Source organism: Scyliorhinus canicula, chromosome 14 (assembly GCF_902713615.1).
Source record: "Scyliorhinus canicula chromosome 14, sScyCan1.1, whole genome shotgun sequence".
Taxonomy (NCBI): domain Eukaryota; kingdom Metazoa; phylum Chordata; class Chondrichthyes; order Carcharhiniformes; family Scyliorhinidae; genus Scyliorhinus; species Scyliorhinus canicula.
Genome location: NC_052159.1, coordinates 34,606,785 through 34,627,194, shown reverse-complemented (window position 1 = coordinate 34,627,194; position 20,410 = coordinate 34,606,785). Strand labels below are relative to the sequence as shown.

At 46.7% G+C, this 20,410-nt stretch overlaps 1 protein-coding gene across 1 annotated transcript in view; it reads left to right on the top strand.

Annotated features, from left to right (window-relative positions):
• Nucleotides 1-19,679, top strand: part of LOC119977811 (high-affinity choline transporter 1-like) — a 34,783-nt gene extending 15,104 nt beyond the window's left edge. The window contains exons 4-8 of the mRNA XM_038819038.1: nt 2,993-3,141; nt 4,391-4,534; nt 7,720-7,873; nt 12,594-12,811; nt 19,224-19,679. Of these exons, the coding sequence (XP_038674966.1) occupies nt 2,993-3,141; nt 4,391-4,534; nt 7,720-7,873; nt 12,594-12,811; nt 19,224-19,679 (1,121 nt within the window). The remainder of the gene's footprint in view (nt 1-2,992; nt 3,142-4,390; nt 4,535-7,719; nt 7,874-12,593; nt 12,812-19,223) is intronic.
• Nucleotides 19,680-20,410: the final 731 nt, after the last annotated feature.

Below are 20,410 nucleotides of genomic sequence, written 5' to 3'. Positions count from 1 at the left end.
TAAGCAGTCTCTTCGGAGCTCTTCTGTTTCCTCGGACCAGCACTGCACAACCTTCTTAGCTGGATTCTCCCGCTTGAGTTTCTGCTTGTATGCCGGGAGAAGGAGCACCGTCTTATGGTCTGATTTCCCAAAGTGCAGTCGGGGGATGGAACGGTAGGCACCCTTGATTTTTGAGTAGCAGTGGTCAGGTGTGCTGGTGGAATTTTGGCAGTACACTCTTGAGGTTGGCCTTGTTAAAGTCTCCGGCCACGATGAACAAGGCCTCCGGGTGTTCTGTTTCGTAGTGTTTTATAACTGTGTACAGTTTGTCCAGCGCCTTCCTCACTTCTGCCTAGAATGGGATGTAGACCGTTGTGATAATGGCTGAAGTGAACTCACATGGAAGATAGTATGGGCGGCACTTCACGGTCAGGTATTCCAGTTCTGGGCAGCAGTAGGTCGCCAGGGTCGCCACATCCAAGCACCAGGAGGAGTTGATGAGGAGGCAAACCCCTCCACTCTTTGCTTTGCCTGATGACGCAGTGCGGTCTGCCCGGTGAATTGAGAAGCCTTCAGGTTGTCTGGCACAGTCCGCTGAGACGGGGTGAGCCATGTCTCTGTGAAACAGCATACAGCAGACTCTTACTTCCCTCTGAGATGTAAGTCTAGTATTAAGTTCATCCAGCTTGTTTTCGATCGCTTGGACGTTTGCCAGGAGTATGCTGGGGAGAGGGGTCTTGAAACCGCGTTGCTTCAGTCTCACCTGCAGACCGCCACGTTTCTCTCGCTTCCTCGGTCGGCGGCTGCGGCTGGATGGTCCCGGGATCCGACGGGAGAAATCTGACCTTGTGGAAGGTAGGTGGTTGCATCTGGCGGGGACCAGGGCGCTGGTTACGTTTCCGATGTCGCGTCTGTCAGGGTCCCGGGCGCTGGTTGAGGTGGAGAGGTTGGCGGGGGGGACATGTTTGCGATCCGGTCGGGTCCCGGCGTTCTGCAGGCAGGGAATACCTTGCAGCGCGTTTGGGTCCTCGCGTGGGGTCTCTGCCATTTTGGGGGTCCTGGGTCGTGGGCACGGGCTTCCTGAGGCAGGTTGGGCTGTGTCCCGTGGTCTGTTCCCTCCCTGGACGCTCCTGGGGTCGGGTCTTGGAGTAGGTCTGGTCAGGCCTCCACGTGGATTTTTCTTTCTTCCATCTCTAGGTAGGTTGAGTTGCTGGGCGGGCCTCTCCGGGTTGGGTTGCTGAGCGGGCTTCTCGGGGTCGAGTTGGGCTGGGTCTCGTCGTCGGGGGTCGGGTCAGGAGCTCCAGGGACTGGGCCGGGCGATCCTGGGGCTGGCGTCAGTTGTTAGGCCGGGTTGGGTGCAGCATGCTAGGCAGCTGACTTGTGATGCAGAACAAGGCCAGCAGCGCGAGTTCAATCCCGTTCCAGCATACCCGAACAGGTGCCGGAATGTGGTAACTAGGGGCTTTTCACAGTAACCTCATACTTGTGACAATAAAAGGTTATTATTATTGTTATTATTATTAAGTCTCTCAGTTTGTAACTTATTTTTAGGAGTGGACCTGGATCAATTATTGACAAAGCCTTTTTGCCCGATAAAGGTTTATCTTACAACAAAATAAAATGTTGATTCTTTGCCTCAATCTAGAGTTGAAAAGCCTGTCTTTAATGCCATCCATCTGCCATTAGCTTCTTGAGACTTCACACATACCTTCTGTCTTTTACTATCCTTTTACCTCATCCTTTTCCTATCTCGGCCTTGGCTGTTTCCCATGGCCAGCTCCATATCTCCCTCAAATATCATTCACGGACACTTTGTTATTCCCATGAACCTATTAATGAGCTGTTCATGATGCCTAAACAGTACATCTGTTCTAATTCTTTATCAGGCTGTTGTTCACATGAAGTAACTTCTATTCTACTTCCACACATTAATGAACTCACATTCCAGCAGAGCCCTAATTTAGCAGGGTTGAGTAAAAAAGCCAACACAGATTTGTAATATGGTTATAGAAGCAAAATACTGAGGGATGCTGGAATTCAATTCATGGGATGTGGATATCGCTGGCTGGACCAGTATCTGTTGCCCATCCCTAATTGCCCTTGAGCTGAGTGGCTTGCTCAGCTATTTCAGAAGGCAGTTAAGAGTCAACCACATTGCTGTGGGTCTGGAGTCACATGTCGGCCAGACCAGGTAAGGAAATATGAAATGAAAACAGAGAATGTTTGAAAGACTTTGCTTTCAGAACGAGGTGACCTTTATTCTGCCATTAACACTTACTCAAGGCCAATTTGTTTCTTTATTACTACCGTTCTCACTCCCTTTGCCCTTTGTCCCATAACATCTTTGTAATTTGATCGCTCCCACCTTCTAACCTCTTCCCAGCATTCCTTTTTGTTCTACCTGAGATTTTCCAGCACTCTCCATTTTTATTTGTAATCTGGTTGTTCATTTTAAATGCCTTCCTAGTTGTTGCTTCACCAGGCCTTACCTGACCATGGGCCCCTTCCGAGAGAGGTACAGCTGTCATCATCTAACAACTATCTTCCACTGATTTATTTCTTGAGAAGCTACCTAGTAAAAATAAGTCTGCAGCATTAAACTAACCCTTACTACATTTGTCTGTAGTCCATGAAGTCAATGTATGATGGAATTGCACAGCCTGTGGTCCATGAAGCTATGGGTATATCACACAGTTGCACAGTCTGTGGTCCATCTGCATGAGTGTATGATGGGACTGCACAGTCTCTGGGCAATGAAGCTATTAGTGCATCACACAATTGCCCAGTGTGTGGTCCATGAAGGGAGTGTATGTCGAGATTGCAGTCTAAGGGCAATGGAGCTGTGAGTGTGTCACACAATCGCACAGTCTGTGGACAATGAAGCTGTGAGTGTATCACAGGCTTGAACTGTCTGTAACCTTTTTTAGTCAAATAAAAATCTGCTCTTTTTCACTAAATGCTGTTTTGTTAACGGTTCAGATGTAAATATCAATTTCATTTTTTTATTACTCAGGTACAACTTCTAGTGTCGTTCTAGATCTAGATAAGAATTTATCAGTGGTCATTTCAGCCTGTGTGGCAATGATTTATACATTGCTTGGAGGGCTGTATTCAGTGGCATATACTGACGTCATTCAATTAGGATGCATTTTCTTTGGTTTGGTGAGTTGTAGACTCTACTATATTGTCACAGTAATTGTTTAAAGATATATTTGAATATTTTGGGTTGCTGCTTTAACACATTACTGTTAGACTTTAAAGCCATGTTTGTGGGTTCGTTGTCAGCTAAGATTCCTGTTTAACCACTTCCTTTTTCAACCACACTTTTAATTACTTTTATATCACATCTTTCAGGTTATTCACCATCCCACAAAACCTCCAAACAATAGGCTTCATTAGAATCCAATTGAAGTGGGTGGCACAGTGGCACAGTGGTTAGCACTGCTGACTCACGGCGCTGAGGACTTGGGTTCAAACCCGGCCCCGGGTCACTGCCCCTGTACAGTTTGCACATTCTCCCCGTGTCTGCGTGGGTTTCACCCCCACAACTCAAAGATGTGCAGGGCAAATGGATTGGCCACGTTAAATTGCCCCTTAATTGAAAAAATAATTGGGTACTCTAAATTTCAATTTATTTTTAAAAATTAATCCAATTAAAGAGATCTATTTGGTTATATGCTCAAATGATCAGTCTGGTTTAGCCCAAGGAGTCTCGCCTCTCTGGGATAAAGCCCAAACATAGTTTGGGCTGACATTTTCAGAGCAGTGCTGAGGGAGCGTTACATTATCAGCGTGTTTCAATTGAGACAACTGTCATGGTGAAAGTACAAGTTCCTGTTGCACCAACGGAAGAGCAGCGAGTTCTCTTTTTGCCCTGACAAATTTCCCCTTATCCAGTGCCTTCAAACTGGTTAGTTTTCTCACTTGTTCCATTTCAGAACGGGCCAGTGGTCAGACACCTACGTGACAATTGATTGGTGATTGATCTTTTGTCAGAAATGATACTTTTTGTAAATTAACACAACACTGACCAAAATGAAAAGGAAAACAATAAATGCTGAAAATCTGAAATTAGAACAATTACAGAAATTTGGAGCATCCAAGAAGCAGAACAGCGAGCTAACACTTTCAATCCGAACTGCATGATAACTGATGAACGGATCAAAGTGACCTAACTAATTATTGATAATATATCAAGGGAACAAACCTGGATTAGTAATTCCATTTCTCTCTCCAAAAATGTTGCCAGGCCTGCTGACTATTTCCAACACCTAGTATTTTGCTTTTGCAGCTGATTATTTACCTGATAACTTTACAAATCTCCAAGCCTCAGTAAACATTGAACAGGCAGTTGTTAAATGAATTCACTGTGTAAACTATAAGTGGTTAATTGTAATATTTTGTCTTTTAGTGGCTGTGTGTTCCATTCACAATGCTAAATAATGCTGTCACAAGTATAAAGATCACAGCAGTTAAGGAGGTCCATCAAAAACCCTGGCTTGGAAAAATTGATGAGCGTTTTATTGGAAAATGGATTGACGATCTTTTGCTAATGGTAAGAAATAGAAATTCCCTTCCTAATGATGAAAAATTATGGGCGGGATTCTCTAATAATGGGGCTATGTGCCCACGCCGGCGTGAAAACTGGTGCCAACGACTCAGGTGTCAATGGCCCCCTGGGGATGGTTTAGCTCACTGGGCTAAATCGCTGGCTTTTAAAGCAGACCAAGCAGGCCAGTAGCACGGTTCGATTCCCGTACCAGCCTCCCCGAACAGGCGCCGGAATGTGGCGACTAGGTGCTTTTCACAGTAGCTTCATTGAAGCCTACTCGTGACAATAAGCGGTTTTCATTTCATTTCAAGTAAGGAATTCTCACCTTTCTAGGGGGCTAGGTTGGCGCCGGAGTGGTCCGCACAGCTCCAGCCGGTGTGGAACGGCCTGTGTGAGTTTTTGCATGCGCAGAATAGCCAACATATTTTCATGCATGCGCGGAAAGGTTGGCATGATTTGGTGCATGCGCGGGGGTTCCCATCTCCGTGCCGGCCCCTGGGCAATATGGTGGAGCCTTACGGGGGGGGCGGCACGCAGTAAAGTAGGCCCCCACGGAACCAGCCCACCCGCCGATCGGTAGGCCCTGATCGCGAGCCAGGCCACCCCCGGGGTCGTTACCCCCCCCCCCCCCCTCCCCCACCCCCCTCCAGAACAGCCCCTGCACTCACCTTCCAGGTCCTGCCATGTGGGAGGTGAGTAATCCACGCCGGTGGGACTCGGCCAAACTCATTGGTCACTCGGCCTATCGGGGCTCGGAGAATCGCCCGGGGGGGGGGGGGGGGGGGGGCGCTGTCAAGGGCCCCCGACCGGCGTGGCGGCGATCCCGCTGGCGCCCGAAAAACGGCGGCCGAGAATAGGGAAGCTGGCATCGGTGAGGCGGGGCACGATTCTAGCGCCCCCCCGGGATTCTCTGACCCGCCGCAGGGTCGGAGAATCTTGGCCAATGTTACCCTGGCATAAAACAATGACTTGCTGATTAATGATAAAGAATAGTGAGCTGGGTGCATGCCTAGGTATAGCTTTAGAATATTTCGGGAGAGAATGGTTTATCATCATTGTAATTTAATGTTATATACTTTCCTTCTTGTAGTTTAGATGAGATTTATGATCCACCGGGAGTTATATTGCAATAAGAAGTATATTTTCCTCAGGAGCTAAACTATTATAAAAAAGTATAAGCTGATGGAGAATGAGGATATTTATTGCAGATTGGATTCCAAGTGTGCTACTTGCATGGCATTATACATTCCTACTCATGATAAACTGAAAGAGAATAAATTAGGAAGTAATTTGATGATAATGCCAACTATTTTTAATGCATAGAATGATAGAGAATAAGTTCAGTGTTCTAAATGAGAAAATGACAATGGCAAGAGAGTTTGTCACTTTCATTTAAATGTTGGTCTTAGTTTTCAAACAGTAAGCTGGTTGCGAGTCAGCAGAATATATTTGTTTTTACTAATAGGGGTATTGCAGTCCCAATTGTTATCCATATTCTTTCATATTTTATGACGTGGAGACGCCGGCGTTGGACTGAGGTGGGCACAGTAAGAAGTCTTACAACATCAGGTTAAAGACCAACAGGTTTGTTTGGAATCACTAGCTTTCGGAGTGCAGCTCCTTCCTCAGGTGGGTTGATGAGGAAGGAGCAGTGCTCTGAAAGCTAGTGATTCCAAACAAACCTGTTGGACTTTAGCCTGGTGTTATAAGATTTGATTTGATTTGATTTATTATTGTCACATGTATTAGTATACAGTGAAAAGTATTATTTCTTGCATGCTGTACAAACAATGCATACCGTACATAAGGAAGGAAAGAGAGACTACAGAATATAATGTTACAGTTATAGCAAGGTGTAGAGAAAAGATCAACTTAATACGAGGTAGGTCCATTCAAAAGTCTGATGGCAGTAGGGAAGAAGCTGTTCTTGAGTCGGTTGGTATGTGACCTCAAACTTTGGTATCTTTTTCCTGACGGAAGGAGGTGGAAGAGAGTATGTCCAGGGTGCATGGGGTCCTTAATTATGCTGGCTGCCTTTCTGAGGCAGCGGGAATTACAGATAGAGTCAATGGATGGGAGGCTGGTTTGCGTGATGGACTGGGCTACATTCACGACCTTTTGTAGTTTCCTGTGGTCTTGGGTAGAGCTGGCTCCATACCAAGCTGTGATACAACCAGAAAGAATGCTTTCTATGGTGCATCTGTAGAAGTTGGTGAGGGTCGCAGCTGACATGCCAAATTTCCTCAGTCTTCTGAGAAAGTAGAGTCGTTGGTGGGCTTTCATAACTATAGTGTCGGCATGGGGGGACCAGGACAGGCTGTTAGTGATCTGTACACCTAAAAACTTGAAGCTCTCGACCCTTTCTACTTCGTTCCCATTGATTTACACAGGGGCATGTTCTCCACTACTCTTCCTGAAGTCGATGATAATCTCTTTCGTTTTGTTGACATTGAGGGAGAGATTGTTGTCGTCGCACCAGTTCACCAGATTTCTTACTTCTTACTGCCTCCATATTTTAGACGGTGAATTTTCACTGCCTACTGTTGCAGTTAGCATCGATATCTGAAGCTAATATTTTTTCTGAATTTTCACCCACAATTAATTAAATCTAAAGGTATTGAAATGTAAGAAAAGAAATAAGTCAATTATCACCATAAACATAATCTCCCTATTATTTTATAGAGGATCCCAAGATGCACCTTTGATACCCCTATAAGAAAATTAACATTATGCAGAGGAAGGACAGTTTCAGGATTATTTAATAGCATAATACCTTTTTAATATTGTCCATCTTTCCTCGCATCCTACAATGTCCTCTCACACTCCATTATTTTAGGAATGAGGCAATTAGTCCACAATCAAATTAAAATCTTAATAATCTTTATTATTATTGTCATAAGTAGGTTTACATTAACACTGTAATGACGTTACTGTGAAAATCTCCTTGTCACCACACACTGCTGCCTGTTCTGGTACACTGAGAGAGAACTGAGGGAGAATACTGCATTTTCTCAAGATGTTCAATTTATAGAGTAATATTTCTGAGCAGAGGCTTTTCTATAAATGTGCCTCTCTCTCTGTAGTATATCATCCAATGCAGGATGATAGTGAAGTACTTATTTTGATACTACAATATGTCATATAAATATGGTTTCTGAGCCAGATTGGAACTTAGTTTTCATCTACAGGTGTTGGGAGCAATACCGTGGCAGGCTTATTTTCAAAGAGTGCTGGCATCTTCATCAATTCAAAATGCTCAAACATTATCAATAGCAGGAGCTTTTGGTGGTTGTATAATGGGAATCCCTTCAGTCCTAATTGGCTCTGTTGCAGCTTCTACAGGTACAGTAATACAATCAATGTGCAATCTCTGGTAGACTGACTAATGACCTATCTACCATAAGCAATTTGTGTATGTCTGTCTATCTCTGTGCATGTCTATGTGTGCACGTCTGTGTCTGCATATCTGAACTGGATTTTTGCCAAGTTGGGTCAAGTTGGAAGTCCTTTCAAAATGGCAGGCAGGACCTGATTCCAGGTTTCCTGCCAAAATTCCTGTTTCCGGCCATTTTCGCCGGCACAGAATAAAGGTGCGGGCAGTTAGCTCATTCCCACGTTTGCCAGCTCCATCATGGGGTTTGACAGTTCAACTCATCTGTAACCCCCACCCCATTGCAATTTTGGTAGAGTCAGCCGCCTTCTGTAAATAAACGTGGTTCACAACCTCTCAAAGTATAAAACCACAGGGAAACTCCAGTTCGAAGTGGGACATTAAAAGAAAGGCAGCTAGCCACTCCTGTAATTCTTACATTAACCAGCTTTAAAATGAAAAATACATTTATTCTTTTAGTTTGAACAGTTAGATGCTGTATTGTAAAGTAAATATATTTTCTTTTTTTTTTAAATAATATTTTATAAAGGTATTTGAAATATTTTTTAACAGTAACAAAAACAATGACATCAACATGGTAAAATAAACATTTCCCCCCCAGCCCATTCTTCACACACCTCAACCATACAACAACAACCCCCACCCCTCCTCTGGAATACTGCATCTGTTGACATTTTTAATTTTCCCCAAGAAAGTCGATGAACGGCTGCCACCTCCGGGAGAACCATAACATTGACCCTCTTAAGGCAAACTTTATTTTCTCAAGACTGAGAAACCCAGCCCTGTCACTGATCCAGGTCTCGACACTCGGGGGTTTTGAGTCCCTCCACATTAATAAGATCCGTCTCCAGGCTACCAGGGAGGCAAAGGCCAGGATGTCGGCCTCTTTCGCCCCCTGAACTCCCAGATCTTCCGACACTCCAAAGATCGCTTCCTCCGGACTCGGCACCACCCGTGTTTTTAGCACCGTGGACATTGCCTTAGCAAAATCCTGCCAGAACCCTCTCAGCTTCGGGCATGCCCAAAACATGTGGATATGATTTGCTGGGCTTCCCGCGCACCTCGCACACCTATCCTCTACCCAGAAATCTTGCTCATCCTAGCCACTGTCATGTGTGCCCGGTGGTCTGCCTTAAATTGGATCAGGCTAAGCCTGGCGCATGATGAGGAGGTGTTAACCCTGCTTAGGGCATCCGCCCATAGACCCGCCTCTATCTCTCCTCCTAGCTCGTCCTCCCACTTGTCCTTAAGCTCCTCCACCGGAGTTTCCTCCGCCTCCGAAAGCTACTGGTAAATATCCAATACCTTCCTCTCTCCCACCCAGGTACTGGAGACTACTCTATCCAGTATCCCCCGTGGCGGCAGCAGTTTTTTCAGGAAGTTGCGCACCTGCAAATACCTAAAACCATTCCCTGCTGGCAATTTAAATTTATCCTCCAAAGCTTTCAAGCTGGGAAAGCTCCCATCTATAAATAGATGCCCCATCCTCCTAATTCCTGCCCTCTGCCAACTCCGGAACCTGTCATCTAGCCTACTCGGTACAAACCTGTGGTTGTTATAAATCGGGGTCCAAATCGATGCTCCCTCCACTCTCTTATATCTCCTCCACCGCCCCTCAGAGCCGCCACTACCACCGGACTTGTGGAGTATCGGGCCGGCGAGAATGGCAGAGGTGCCGTTACCAATGCTCCCAGACTGGTGGCTTTACATGACGCCGCCTCCATCCCCTCCCATGCCTCCCCCTCCCCCACTACCCACTTCCTGATAATGGCTATATTAGCCGGCCAGTAGTAATTACAGAAGTTTGGCAGCGCCAACCCACCCTCCCCCCCGACTGCGCTCCAGCAACACTTTCTTCACTCGCGGAGTTTTACTCGCCCACACAAAGCCCCAAATAATCTTATTCACCCGCTTGGAAAAGGCCTTAGGGATGAAGATGGGGAGGCACTGAAAGACAAACAGAAATCTGGGGAGGACCGTCATTTTCACGGCCTGTACCCTCCCCGCCAGTGATAGTGGGAGCATGTCCCATCTCTTAAAGTCCCCTTCCATTTGTTCTACCAACCGGGATAGGTTTAACTTGTGTAGTACCTCCCATTTCTGGGCCACCTGGATTCCCAGATATCAAAATCTCTTCCCTACCATTCTAAGCGGCAACTCTCCCTGTCTCTTCTCCTGTCCTCTTGCCTGGATCGCAAACATCTCGCTTTTCCCCCCCATGTTCAATTTATACCCCGAAAAATTTCCAACTTTCCCCAAGATTCGCATTACTTCCCCCATCCCCTCCAATGGGTCCGAAACGTACAAGAGCAGGTCATCTGCGTAGAGCGAGACCCGGTGCTCCACCCCCTCCTCCCCCCCACCCCCCCATCCTCCCCCTCGCCCCCCCCCATCCTTCCCCCCCCCCCCCGAACCAGCCCTTTCCAGTTCCTAGAGGCTCTTAACGCCATGACCAATGGCTCGATGGCCGAGCAAACAGTAACGGGGAAAGGGGGCACCCTTGCCTCGTCTCTCGGTGTAGTTCAAAATAGGCCGACCTCAGCCGGTTCGTATGCATACTCGCTACTGGTGCCTGTTAGAGCAACCGCACCCAGTCGATATGAGGGGAATGGAGGGGACATGGGGGAGTGGGATTGTGGGGGGGGGGGGGGGGGGGGGGGTGTGAGGGTGAGGGGTGAGGATTTGAGAGCTTGCCATTCACCATTTAAACTTGGATGATCGTCTATGAACTGGAAGTGGAATGCCAGCCTGCTGGCCTCAGCACTGCCCATTTCCAATTGTGCCTCTTGCCTGCCTCAGGAGGCACCAGGCTCGATTTTAGGCATACCTGGGACTGCGTGTTTTTGTCCATATCTATGAGTGTCTGTGCATCGTTTTCTGTGCGTGTCTGTTTGTGTTTGTGTGTGTCTATGTGTGTAGGGGTGAGGGGAGAAGATAAAATCTCTACAGTCCATTGTGTTTGTTAAAATTGTAGCAGCTGATAACAGACATTGCAAAAAACCCCAACTTTGGCCAATTTAGCAATCTACAAGAATCTAATTTTACCTGCTTCACTTGCATACTGGAACAAAATAGATTACATTAATTTTCTTTCACGATTCCTTCACCCTCACCCCCTCCCCCTCACACGATCCCACTCCCCCATGTCCCCTCATATCCTTCATACACCCTCAAATTCCCTATGACACCTCCATGCCCCAAGCCCAACCCCTCCCATATATACTCCATAGCTATTCACCCAGTATCCACGATGGGCAAACTTCAGAAGTTCTTTAAAAATACCATTCCAACAATTTAATCTCATTCAAACATAGCACACTAAAAATCTCTCCTTTAGAAAAGCTATTTAAAAAAATTAAATCCTCTCAGGTGGTCAATCCATTTTTTAAAAAAAGCATCTATTGCACTGACCAAATCAAACAGCTAATCCTTTAAAACCTTTTAAGACTGACAGTAAAAATATCCATATCGTCCCCTGCTGAGATATGTAGTTATGGAACTTTCGAAACACAGCCAAGACACTAAACGCGCACCCATACCTCTGAAGTGAGGCAGGAAGCAAGTGCTTACGAACCAAGATGCACAGCCCACCATATTCATGCGGAGTGCCCAGGGTCCATTCCGGACTTAAGCCCTTTATTTTTAAACAAGGATAATAATTATTGTGTGAGACTCTGTTTGCAAACTTTCCCAGGTTGACATGCAAGCTGACAGGCAATCCTTAAAGGCACCACTGTAAACTGCAATCAAAGATTTAATATAAACATGCCTGAACGGAAGCCCAAGAGGAGCAGGATGTTTCTACCTGGTTCAATACCCAAAGCATGCAGCTGGCTGCCTGTCCTCACACCCCACACCAACCACTGCCCCGCCCCCGACACTGATCATGACCTCGACACACTCCCCCCACCCCCACCCCCTCACACCCACCCCCCACGCCCCCCACACACCCCCACCCTCACCCCACTCCCCCCACCCCCCCATCTTACCCCATGTTACTTGGGGAGTATGAGCTCCCACACTGAGAGGGTGGGGTGGGGCAATGATTAGCAGTGCTGCTGTATAAATAGATCTGGCCAGTGTGGTACCGTCCGGAGAGGGAACCAGTAGTGAACGGCTGGCCCTGTGTACATATTTTTGTAAATAAAGTTACTTTCTGCTTGACTGCACAAACTCATTCTGGATTCTTCATGGCCCTGACAAAAGCTGCCAACTCCGTGGACCCTGCTCCCCACTCTCCCCGTCGTTCCCCTGCTCCTGAAGGTTAAGGTTACCTTATTCTCTAATCTCCCAATTCCTGATCACCCCATATCCAGTCACCCCCCCCCCCCCCCCCCCCCCCGGCCCCACTCATTTATAAAAATGAAAATCTGACCCACTTTACAGCACATTTCAAGGAAATAATGTTAAATCTGTGTGATGGGCCCTTGTGGTGATGCAGCAGTAGACACCTGCTCACAGTAACAAGGAACCTTCCTGTTGGTGAAAATGTTGAAGGAGATTTCTCAGCTTTGTGCTACCCCTATGGCAAAAAGAATTTGCAGCTAGCAGCAGTCTCCACGACAAACCTGGAACAGCAGAAATTATCTCAACAGCCTTAATTTTTGTCAGTATAGATTAGTTGCCAATTTTGAGCATTAAAATCTGACACAGGTCTCATTTTACTTTCAGACTGGAATCAGACTTCTTATGGCTCCGAGTCACCTTATGAGAAAAATGAAGCTGCCATGATCCTGCCATTAGTCCTTCGATATCTCTGCCCTCCTTATATTTCTATATTTGGAATTGGTGCTATCGCAGCTGCTGTCATGTCCTCAACTGACTCCTCACTTCTTTCATCAAGTTCCATGTTCACCCATAATATCTACCGCAAGATTCTCAGACCAAAGGTAACTTGAAGAAATGTGTTTATGTTCACAAGTGCCACAGTCATTGCTGCTATCAAAGTTGAGTAACAATCAGATATAACAAATTATAAAATGTGTGAAGACATGGGAAACAATTAATCCACTTAACCCCCCTCCCCACTACCCCGGCCCAGACTTTGCTTTGTGAATCCTTTGTACCAGAGACATGGGTTAGATTTTCATCTGTATCACCTGGGTGAAGTGGAAGGAGGAAAATTGGACTCAGCCAATCATGCAGGGTTCACCCGAGTCTCCTCCGAATAATCTAAATGGAGAGAAAATGGCACAGGATATGCTTTCAGCGCCGTCCAGCCCCACTTAATCTTGAAATGAAATGAAATGAAAATCGCTTATTGTCACGAGTAGGCTTCAAATGAAGTTATTGTGAAAAGCCCCTAGTCGCCACATTCCAGCGCCTGTTCGGGGAGGCTGCTACGGGAATTGAACCGTGCTGCTGGCCTGCCTTGGTCTGCTTTCAAAGCCAGCGATTTAGCCCTGTGCTAAAATCTTCTGTTCTGACGAGTGATAATTCACATTCAGGTGGTAGAAGCTAACGTCTATTATTTGTAATTTTGTGTTATTACGCCGCACTTGCCAAATAAACCAGGATTTCTGGAAGAGCACAGTGGAAAATTGGTAGAAACCTCACCCACCTGATCTCCAGGAGCCCCAAGGGAATTAAGTGCCTATCTTGGCAGATATTTAAATACTTCCCCTGGAAACAGAAAGCCTACCCCCAAGAGCCGTGGTCATCTCCATTACAGGCAGTGCCATCGGGTGCGATGGATGCTGCTCAGGGGGCACGGTAGCACAGTGATTAGCTCTGTTTCTTCACAGCTCCAGGGCCTCAGGTTCGATTACTGGCTTGGGTCACGGTCTGTGTGGAGTCTGCACGTTCTCCCCGTGTCTGCGGGGTTTCCTCCAGGTGCTCCGGTTTCCTCCCACAGCCCAAATATATGCAGGTTAGGTGGATTGGCCATGATAAATTGCCTTTAGTGTCCAAAATGGTTAGTGGGGTTACGGGGATAGGGTGGAGGTATGGGCTTAGGTAGGATGCTCTTTCCAAAAACCAGTGCAGGCTCGATGGGACGAATGGCCTCCTTCTGCGCTGTAAATTCTATTATTCTATGAATCCATTTGGGCCTTTACCAGGGATGATCGTTAGATCTTTGGGAAAAGATGAGTGATGGCGGGTTGGGTGTCACGGGGAGGTCATCACCAGCGAGGTGTGGGAAGGGATTGGAAGAAAGGCCACAGGGAGGGTGTCTGTGTGTGTGGCTCTCTGCAGGCCCCACTTCCGTATACTGGGCTCCTTGATCAGATGCACAGTACCCCAACAAGGTTTGTTTGTTTGTCACCCCACATGGCACTAATTGCACACGTAAGGACCTCATTGAGCACCCAGCAGGAATGCTGTCCACAAGCCTTTCTGGCCCAACTTAATTGGGATCCCTAACCCATACCCTCCTGCCTGATTATCTGCCCCCCACCCCCATCACCACCTCATAACAAGACCCTGGATGGGGTAGGGGTGGGGGTGGCAGAGGCGAGGGTATAAATACTGTCCTTAGAAAGAATACATGGGTATGAAGTAGATGCTATACACATTACGTGAATAATGTGTATAGCATCTACTTCATACCCATGTATTCAGAGCTCCAGGCGAACCAGGGGGCAGAGGTGAGCGCAGTGACCCTTACTAAGGAGAAGATTCTGGGGAATCTGAAAGGTCTGAAGGTGGATAAGTCACCTGGACCGGATGGACTACACCCCAGGGTTCTAAAAGAGATAGCTCAGGAGATTGTGGAGACATTGGTGATGATCTTTCAGGAATCACTGGAGACAGGAAGGGTCCTACCTAGAGGACTGGAAATTGGCTAATATAACACCCCTGTTTAAGAAGGGAGGGAGGCAGAAGACGGGAAATTATAGGCAAGTTAGCCTGACTTTGGTCATTGGTAAGAGTCCATTAAAGATGAGATCGCGGAGTACTTGGAAGTGTATGATAAAATAGGACTGAGTCAGCACGGCTTCGTCAAGGGGAGGTGATGGTCTGACAAATCTGTTTTTTGAGGAAGTAACAAGGAAGTTAGACAAAGGAGAACCAATGGACATGATTTATTTAGATTTCCCGAAGGCCTTTGACAAGGCGCCACATAGGAGACTGTTATGGTGTTCAGGGTGAGATCCTGGCATGGATAGAGGATTGGCTGACTGGCAGAAGGCAGAAAATGGGGATAAAGGGGCCTTTTTCAGGATGGCAGCCAGTGACTAGTGGTGTACCTCAGGGGTCGGTGCTGGGACCACAACTTTTCACAATATACATAAATGATCTGGAGGAAGGAACTGAAGGCACTGTTGCTAAGTTTGCAGATGATACAAAGATCAGTAGAGGGACAGGTAGTATTAAGGAAGCAGGCGGGCTGCAGAAGGATTTGGACAGGCTAGGAGAGTGGGCAAAGAAGTGGCAGATGGAATACAATGTGGAAAAGTGTGAGGTTATGCACTTTGGAAGGAGAAATGGAGGCATAGACTATTTTCTAAATGGGAAGATGCTTAGGAAATCAGAAGCACAAAGGGACTTGGGAGCCCTTGTTCACAATTCTCTTAAGGTTAACGTGCAGGTTCAGTCGGCAGTTAGGAAGGCAAATGCAATGTTAGCATTCATGTCGAGAGGGCTGGAATACAAGACCAGGGATACTTCTGAGGCTATATAAGGCTCTGGTCAGACCCCATTTGGAGTATTGTGAGCAGTTTTGGGCCCCATATCTAAGGAAGGATGTACTGGCCTTGGAAAGGGCCTAGAGGAGGTTCACAAGAATGATCCCTGGAATGAAGAGCTTGTCGTATGAGGAATGGTTGAGGACTCAGGGTCTGTACTTACTGGGGTTTAGGAGGATGAGGGGGCTCTTAGAACAGTACAGCACAGAACAGGCCCTTCGGCCCTCGATGTTGTGCCGAGCAATGATCACCCTACTTAAACCCACGTAACCCGTAACCCAACAATCCACCCATTAACCTTACACTACGGGCAATTTTAGCATGGCCAATCCACCTAACCCGCACATCTTTGGACTGTGGGAGGAAACCGGAGCACCCGGAGGAAACCCACGCACACACGGGGAGGATGTGCAGACTCCACACAGACAGTGACCCAGCCGGGAATCGAACCTGGGACCCTGGAGCTGTGAAGCATTGATGCTAACCACCATGCTACCGTGAGGCCCCATTCTTATTGAAACCTACAGGATACTGCGTGGACTGGATAGCGTGGATGTGGAGAGGATGTTTCCACTTGTGGGAAAAGCTGGAACCAGAGGACACAATCTCAGACTAAAGGGACAATCCATTCAAACAGAGATGAGGAGGAATTTCTTCAGCCAGAGGGTGGTGAATCTGTGGAACTCTTTGCCGCAGAAGGCGGTGGAAGCCAATTCACTGAGTGTCTTTAAGACCGAGATAGATAGGCTTTTGATCAACAAGGGGACCAGGGGTTATGGGGAGAAAGCAGGAGAATGGGGATGTGAAAAATATCAGCTATGATTGAATGGCGGAGCAGACTTGATGGGCCGAGTGTTATGAAGGTCTCTGCCTCCACCACCCTTTCAGGCAGCGAGTTCCAAACTCCCACCGCCCTCTGGGTGAAAAAGGTTTTCCTCACATCCCCTCTAAACCTCCTGCCCCTTACATTAAATCTATGCCCTCTGGTCATTGATCGCTCCAAGGGGAAAAGTTTCTTCCTGTCTACTCTATTTATGCCCCCCATAATTTTATACATCTCAATTATGTCACCCCTCAGTCCCCTCTGCTCCAAGGAAAACAACCCCAGTCTATTCAATCTCTCTTCATAGTTTCCAATTTCTAGCCCTGTTGTCTCCTCTTCACCATGGACATCCAATCTCTCTACACCTCCATCCAGCACCAGGGCAACCTGAGGGCTCTCTGCTTCTTTCTCGAATGTCAGTTCCCATCAACCACTACCTCCTTCCCCTGGCTGATCTTGTTCCCACATTGAATAATTTCACTTTTGATTTATCTCGCTTCATCCAAATAAAAGGTGTTGCGTACCCATATTGGTCCTCGTTATGCCTGTCTTTTTATTGAGGACTCGTGGTTATGAGGTAACATTCCTTGTTACAATCCTACCCGGGCCTCCTCTCTCTACTCTCTACTCTTTTTCCAGTACATTAATAACTATCAGTGCCCTTGCCTGCTCTCACCCTGAATTGGAAAACTCCATTAATTTTGCTTCCAGTATCCACCCTTCTCTCAGTTTCACAAGATCCATCTCCAACTCTTCCATTCCTTCCCCTGACTTCTCTGCCTCCATTTCTGGCCATAATCTATCAACTAATATTCATTATAAACTCACAGCTATCTCAACTATACTTTGTTGCTCCTGACACTCTGCAAGGACTCGATTTCTTCTCCTAATCCCTCCATCTCTGCTGCATTTGTTCCAATGAAGCATCCTTCTGAAATGTCTGGGATGGGATTCTCTGTCCCACCACACCCGTCTTTTTGGTGCAGTGGGCCCCTGCCGGCAGCAGGATCCTCCGTCCTGGCAGCTGGCCAAGGGAGTTTCCCATTGTGGCCACCCCCACGGCGTCAGGAAATCCGCGGGCGAGAGTGCGCTGCCGGCTAAGTGGAGGATCCCGCTGACTGAGAATCCAGCCTTTATTTTTTTTCTTATCGGAGCACCATGCTTGACGGGGCCCTCAAACATGTCTGCCACATTCCCTCATAACCACGAGTCCTCAACTTCCATCCCACCGACTGACATATTCAACTTCTAGCATGATGCCACTATCAAATACATCTTCCCCTCCCTCCCCTTTAACATCCCCGGGGTACCGTTCCCTCCGTATCATCCTGGTACACTCAATCACTCCCAATACCCTGTCCTCTTTCTACTGCGTCTTTCCATGTAATTATTGAAGATGTAACACCTGCCCTTTTATCTCCTCTCTCCTCACTGTCCAAGGTCCCAAACACTTCCAGTTTAGACTACTGTATTCCCTGCTCACAATGTGGCCTCCTTTACACGGGGATACCAAATGCTGTGCAGAGCACCTGTCATTTTAATTCCCCACATTGCTCTCACGCTCACATCTCTGTCCTTGGCTTGCTGCATTGTTCCAATTAATTTCAACACAACTTCGAGAAAAAGCATCATCTTTCAATTAGGTACTTTATAACCTTCACGGCTCAATATTGAGTTCAGCAATTTCAGACCGTAAACTCTGCCTCGCCCCCCCCCCCCCCCCCCCCCCCGCCCATTTTGCTTCCTCTGCTTTGCATGTTTCAGTTTAGTTTTGCTTTCAGACAGCAATGCACCTGCTCTGGGAAGATCTTTTGGGTGGGACTCTCCGGCCCCCCCCATCGGGTGTTTCTTGGTGAAGGGAGGCGATGCACCGTTTGCTGGTGGCGGGATTATCTGGTCCTGCCGTCAACAGAAATTCCCACTGAAGCCGTCCACACTGCTGGAAAACCCGTGGGAGAGAACGGTTGGAGAATCCTTGCCTTTGTTTCTTTTCTTGCCTCATCACCATTCTCTCTTGACCTTGTAAGAATAATTCTTCAGTCATTCAATTTCACCTGTCTTCCACACTATCGCAGACCTGCATTTGTCCTTGTCTTATCCACACCTTGCTCAAATCCCCTTACACCTCAAACTTCTCCCAGTTTTGATGAAAGCTCATTGATCTGAAACATTTAACTGCACTTCCCTTTCCACAAATGCCACTTGACCTGCTTACTGCTTCCAGATTTTTCTGCTTTTATTTCAGATTTCCAGCTTTGGCGGTATTCCACGTTTTGTTTGGCAATTAAGTCATTCGGACAGTGCCCATTTTCCATACACACTCACTGGGCATGATTTTCCAGCCCTTCCTGCTGGCATGATCTTCCAGTCCTGCCTTGGGCACAAAGTTCAAGAAATTATGAAATCATGGCCTTATTAATAACTCTTCTGAGCCAAACACAAGATGGCTTCATAACATTGTCAGAGGTGTTAATACTTGAGATGATATTTTATTGGTTTGTGTTTCATAGTCTTCCACTGTGCTCAGGTTTAACCATATCTCATCACATTTTGTGTAGGTATTTTCATTGCTTTATCTTATTTTATTGGTGTGTGCCACCTGTTACCTGCACTGATGACAATTAGCAAATGATATCTTTGCGAAAAAGCTCTGGCCACACACTTTTACCCAGACTCCCAATCTGTTATGCTCACCTCTATGTTTACCATTTGGGGTTTATCGTGTAGGTGATCTTAAGGTATTCTCAGATGTTTTTAACATTCTGCACCTGTATTTGCCTTTAGAATGACTCAGTTATTTACACAGAATTTAGCTTCTCATAATTCAACCCTTTATTTTTCGATTTCTAGGCATCAGAGAAAGAAATCCTCTATGCAATGAAGACTACAATCTTGGTAGTGACCATACTTGCCACTACCCTTGCTCTCTTCACCAACACCATCTATGGCCTGTACGCATTAAGTGCTGACCTTGTATACGTTATCCTTTTTCCACAGCTTGTTTGTGTTCTGTATGTTCCATGTGTGAATAGACTTGGATTTGTCACTGGAGTACTTACAGCAGCAGTGCTCAGGGTTGCAGGGGGAGAACCCCTTTTTCATTTTCCAGCTGCTATCCACTTTCCTGGAGGTTATTTCCAGGGTGGTGACTATATCCAGATTTTTCCATATAAAACCTTTGCAATGCTCTCCTCTTTGATGGTGACTGTAACCTTGTCATACATCAGTAAACTTAAATGGCCAGAGGGGTATGTAACTGCCTATAACTTGACAGAAATATCAAGTGAGCCAAGAACCACTGCTTAATCATTTTTATAAACTGGAATAAGAACAGGGGAAACAATATTTAACATAGTCACACTTGGGCAGGACCGAAGTCAGGTTCAGTCTTATTATGCAGAGTATCACTAGGGTCTGCCAATTATAAGGCTTTATTTGGATTCAAATAGTATTAAGTAACAAAAGAAATGTTTGCAATATTTCCAATGGTGCTGGACAATCTTGCGGAATGTATTTAGCAATGTTCTCCACCTCCTAGTACAATTCAGGCTTCATATACTGTTTCTGACCCTTGTTAGGACCCCAGACGAGAACCCAACTATCTGCAATTTGCAAAATCATGCCCCACAGGAGTGATAACACTGACCGATAGGTATCTTTTATGTGAAAACAAACTTTAATTCAAACACTGAATTAATCACATCAGCAACAAATAGCTTTCCAGTTAACAGTTCTGAAGTAAAAGAGAAAACCGTAACTTACGTCCTAAACCTGCCAATATATTTCAAATACCACTCAAGAATAAAGTTAACAACCAGGGGCAGGATTCTCCCGTACCCAGTGGGGCGGGGGGGGTCCTGGCGGGACGGAGTGGTTCACCCCAAAGTGAACCACCCCAAAGTGATTCTCCCGTACCCGGTGATGCGGGGGGGGGGGGGGGGGGGGGGGGGGGGGGGGGGTCCCGGCGGGACGGAGTGGTTCACCCCAAAGTGAACCACCCCAAAGTGAATCCTCCGCATCTTCAGGGGCTAGGCCGG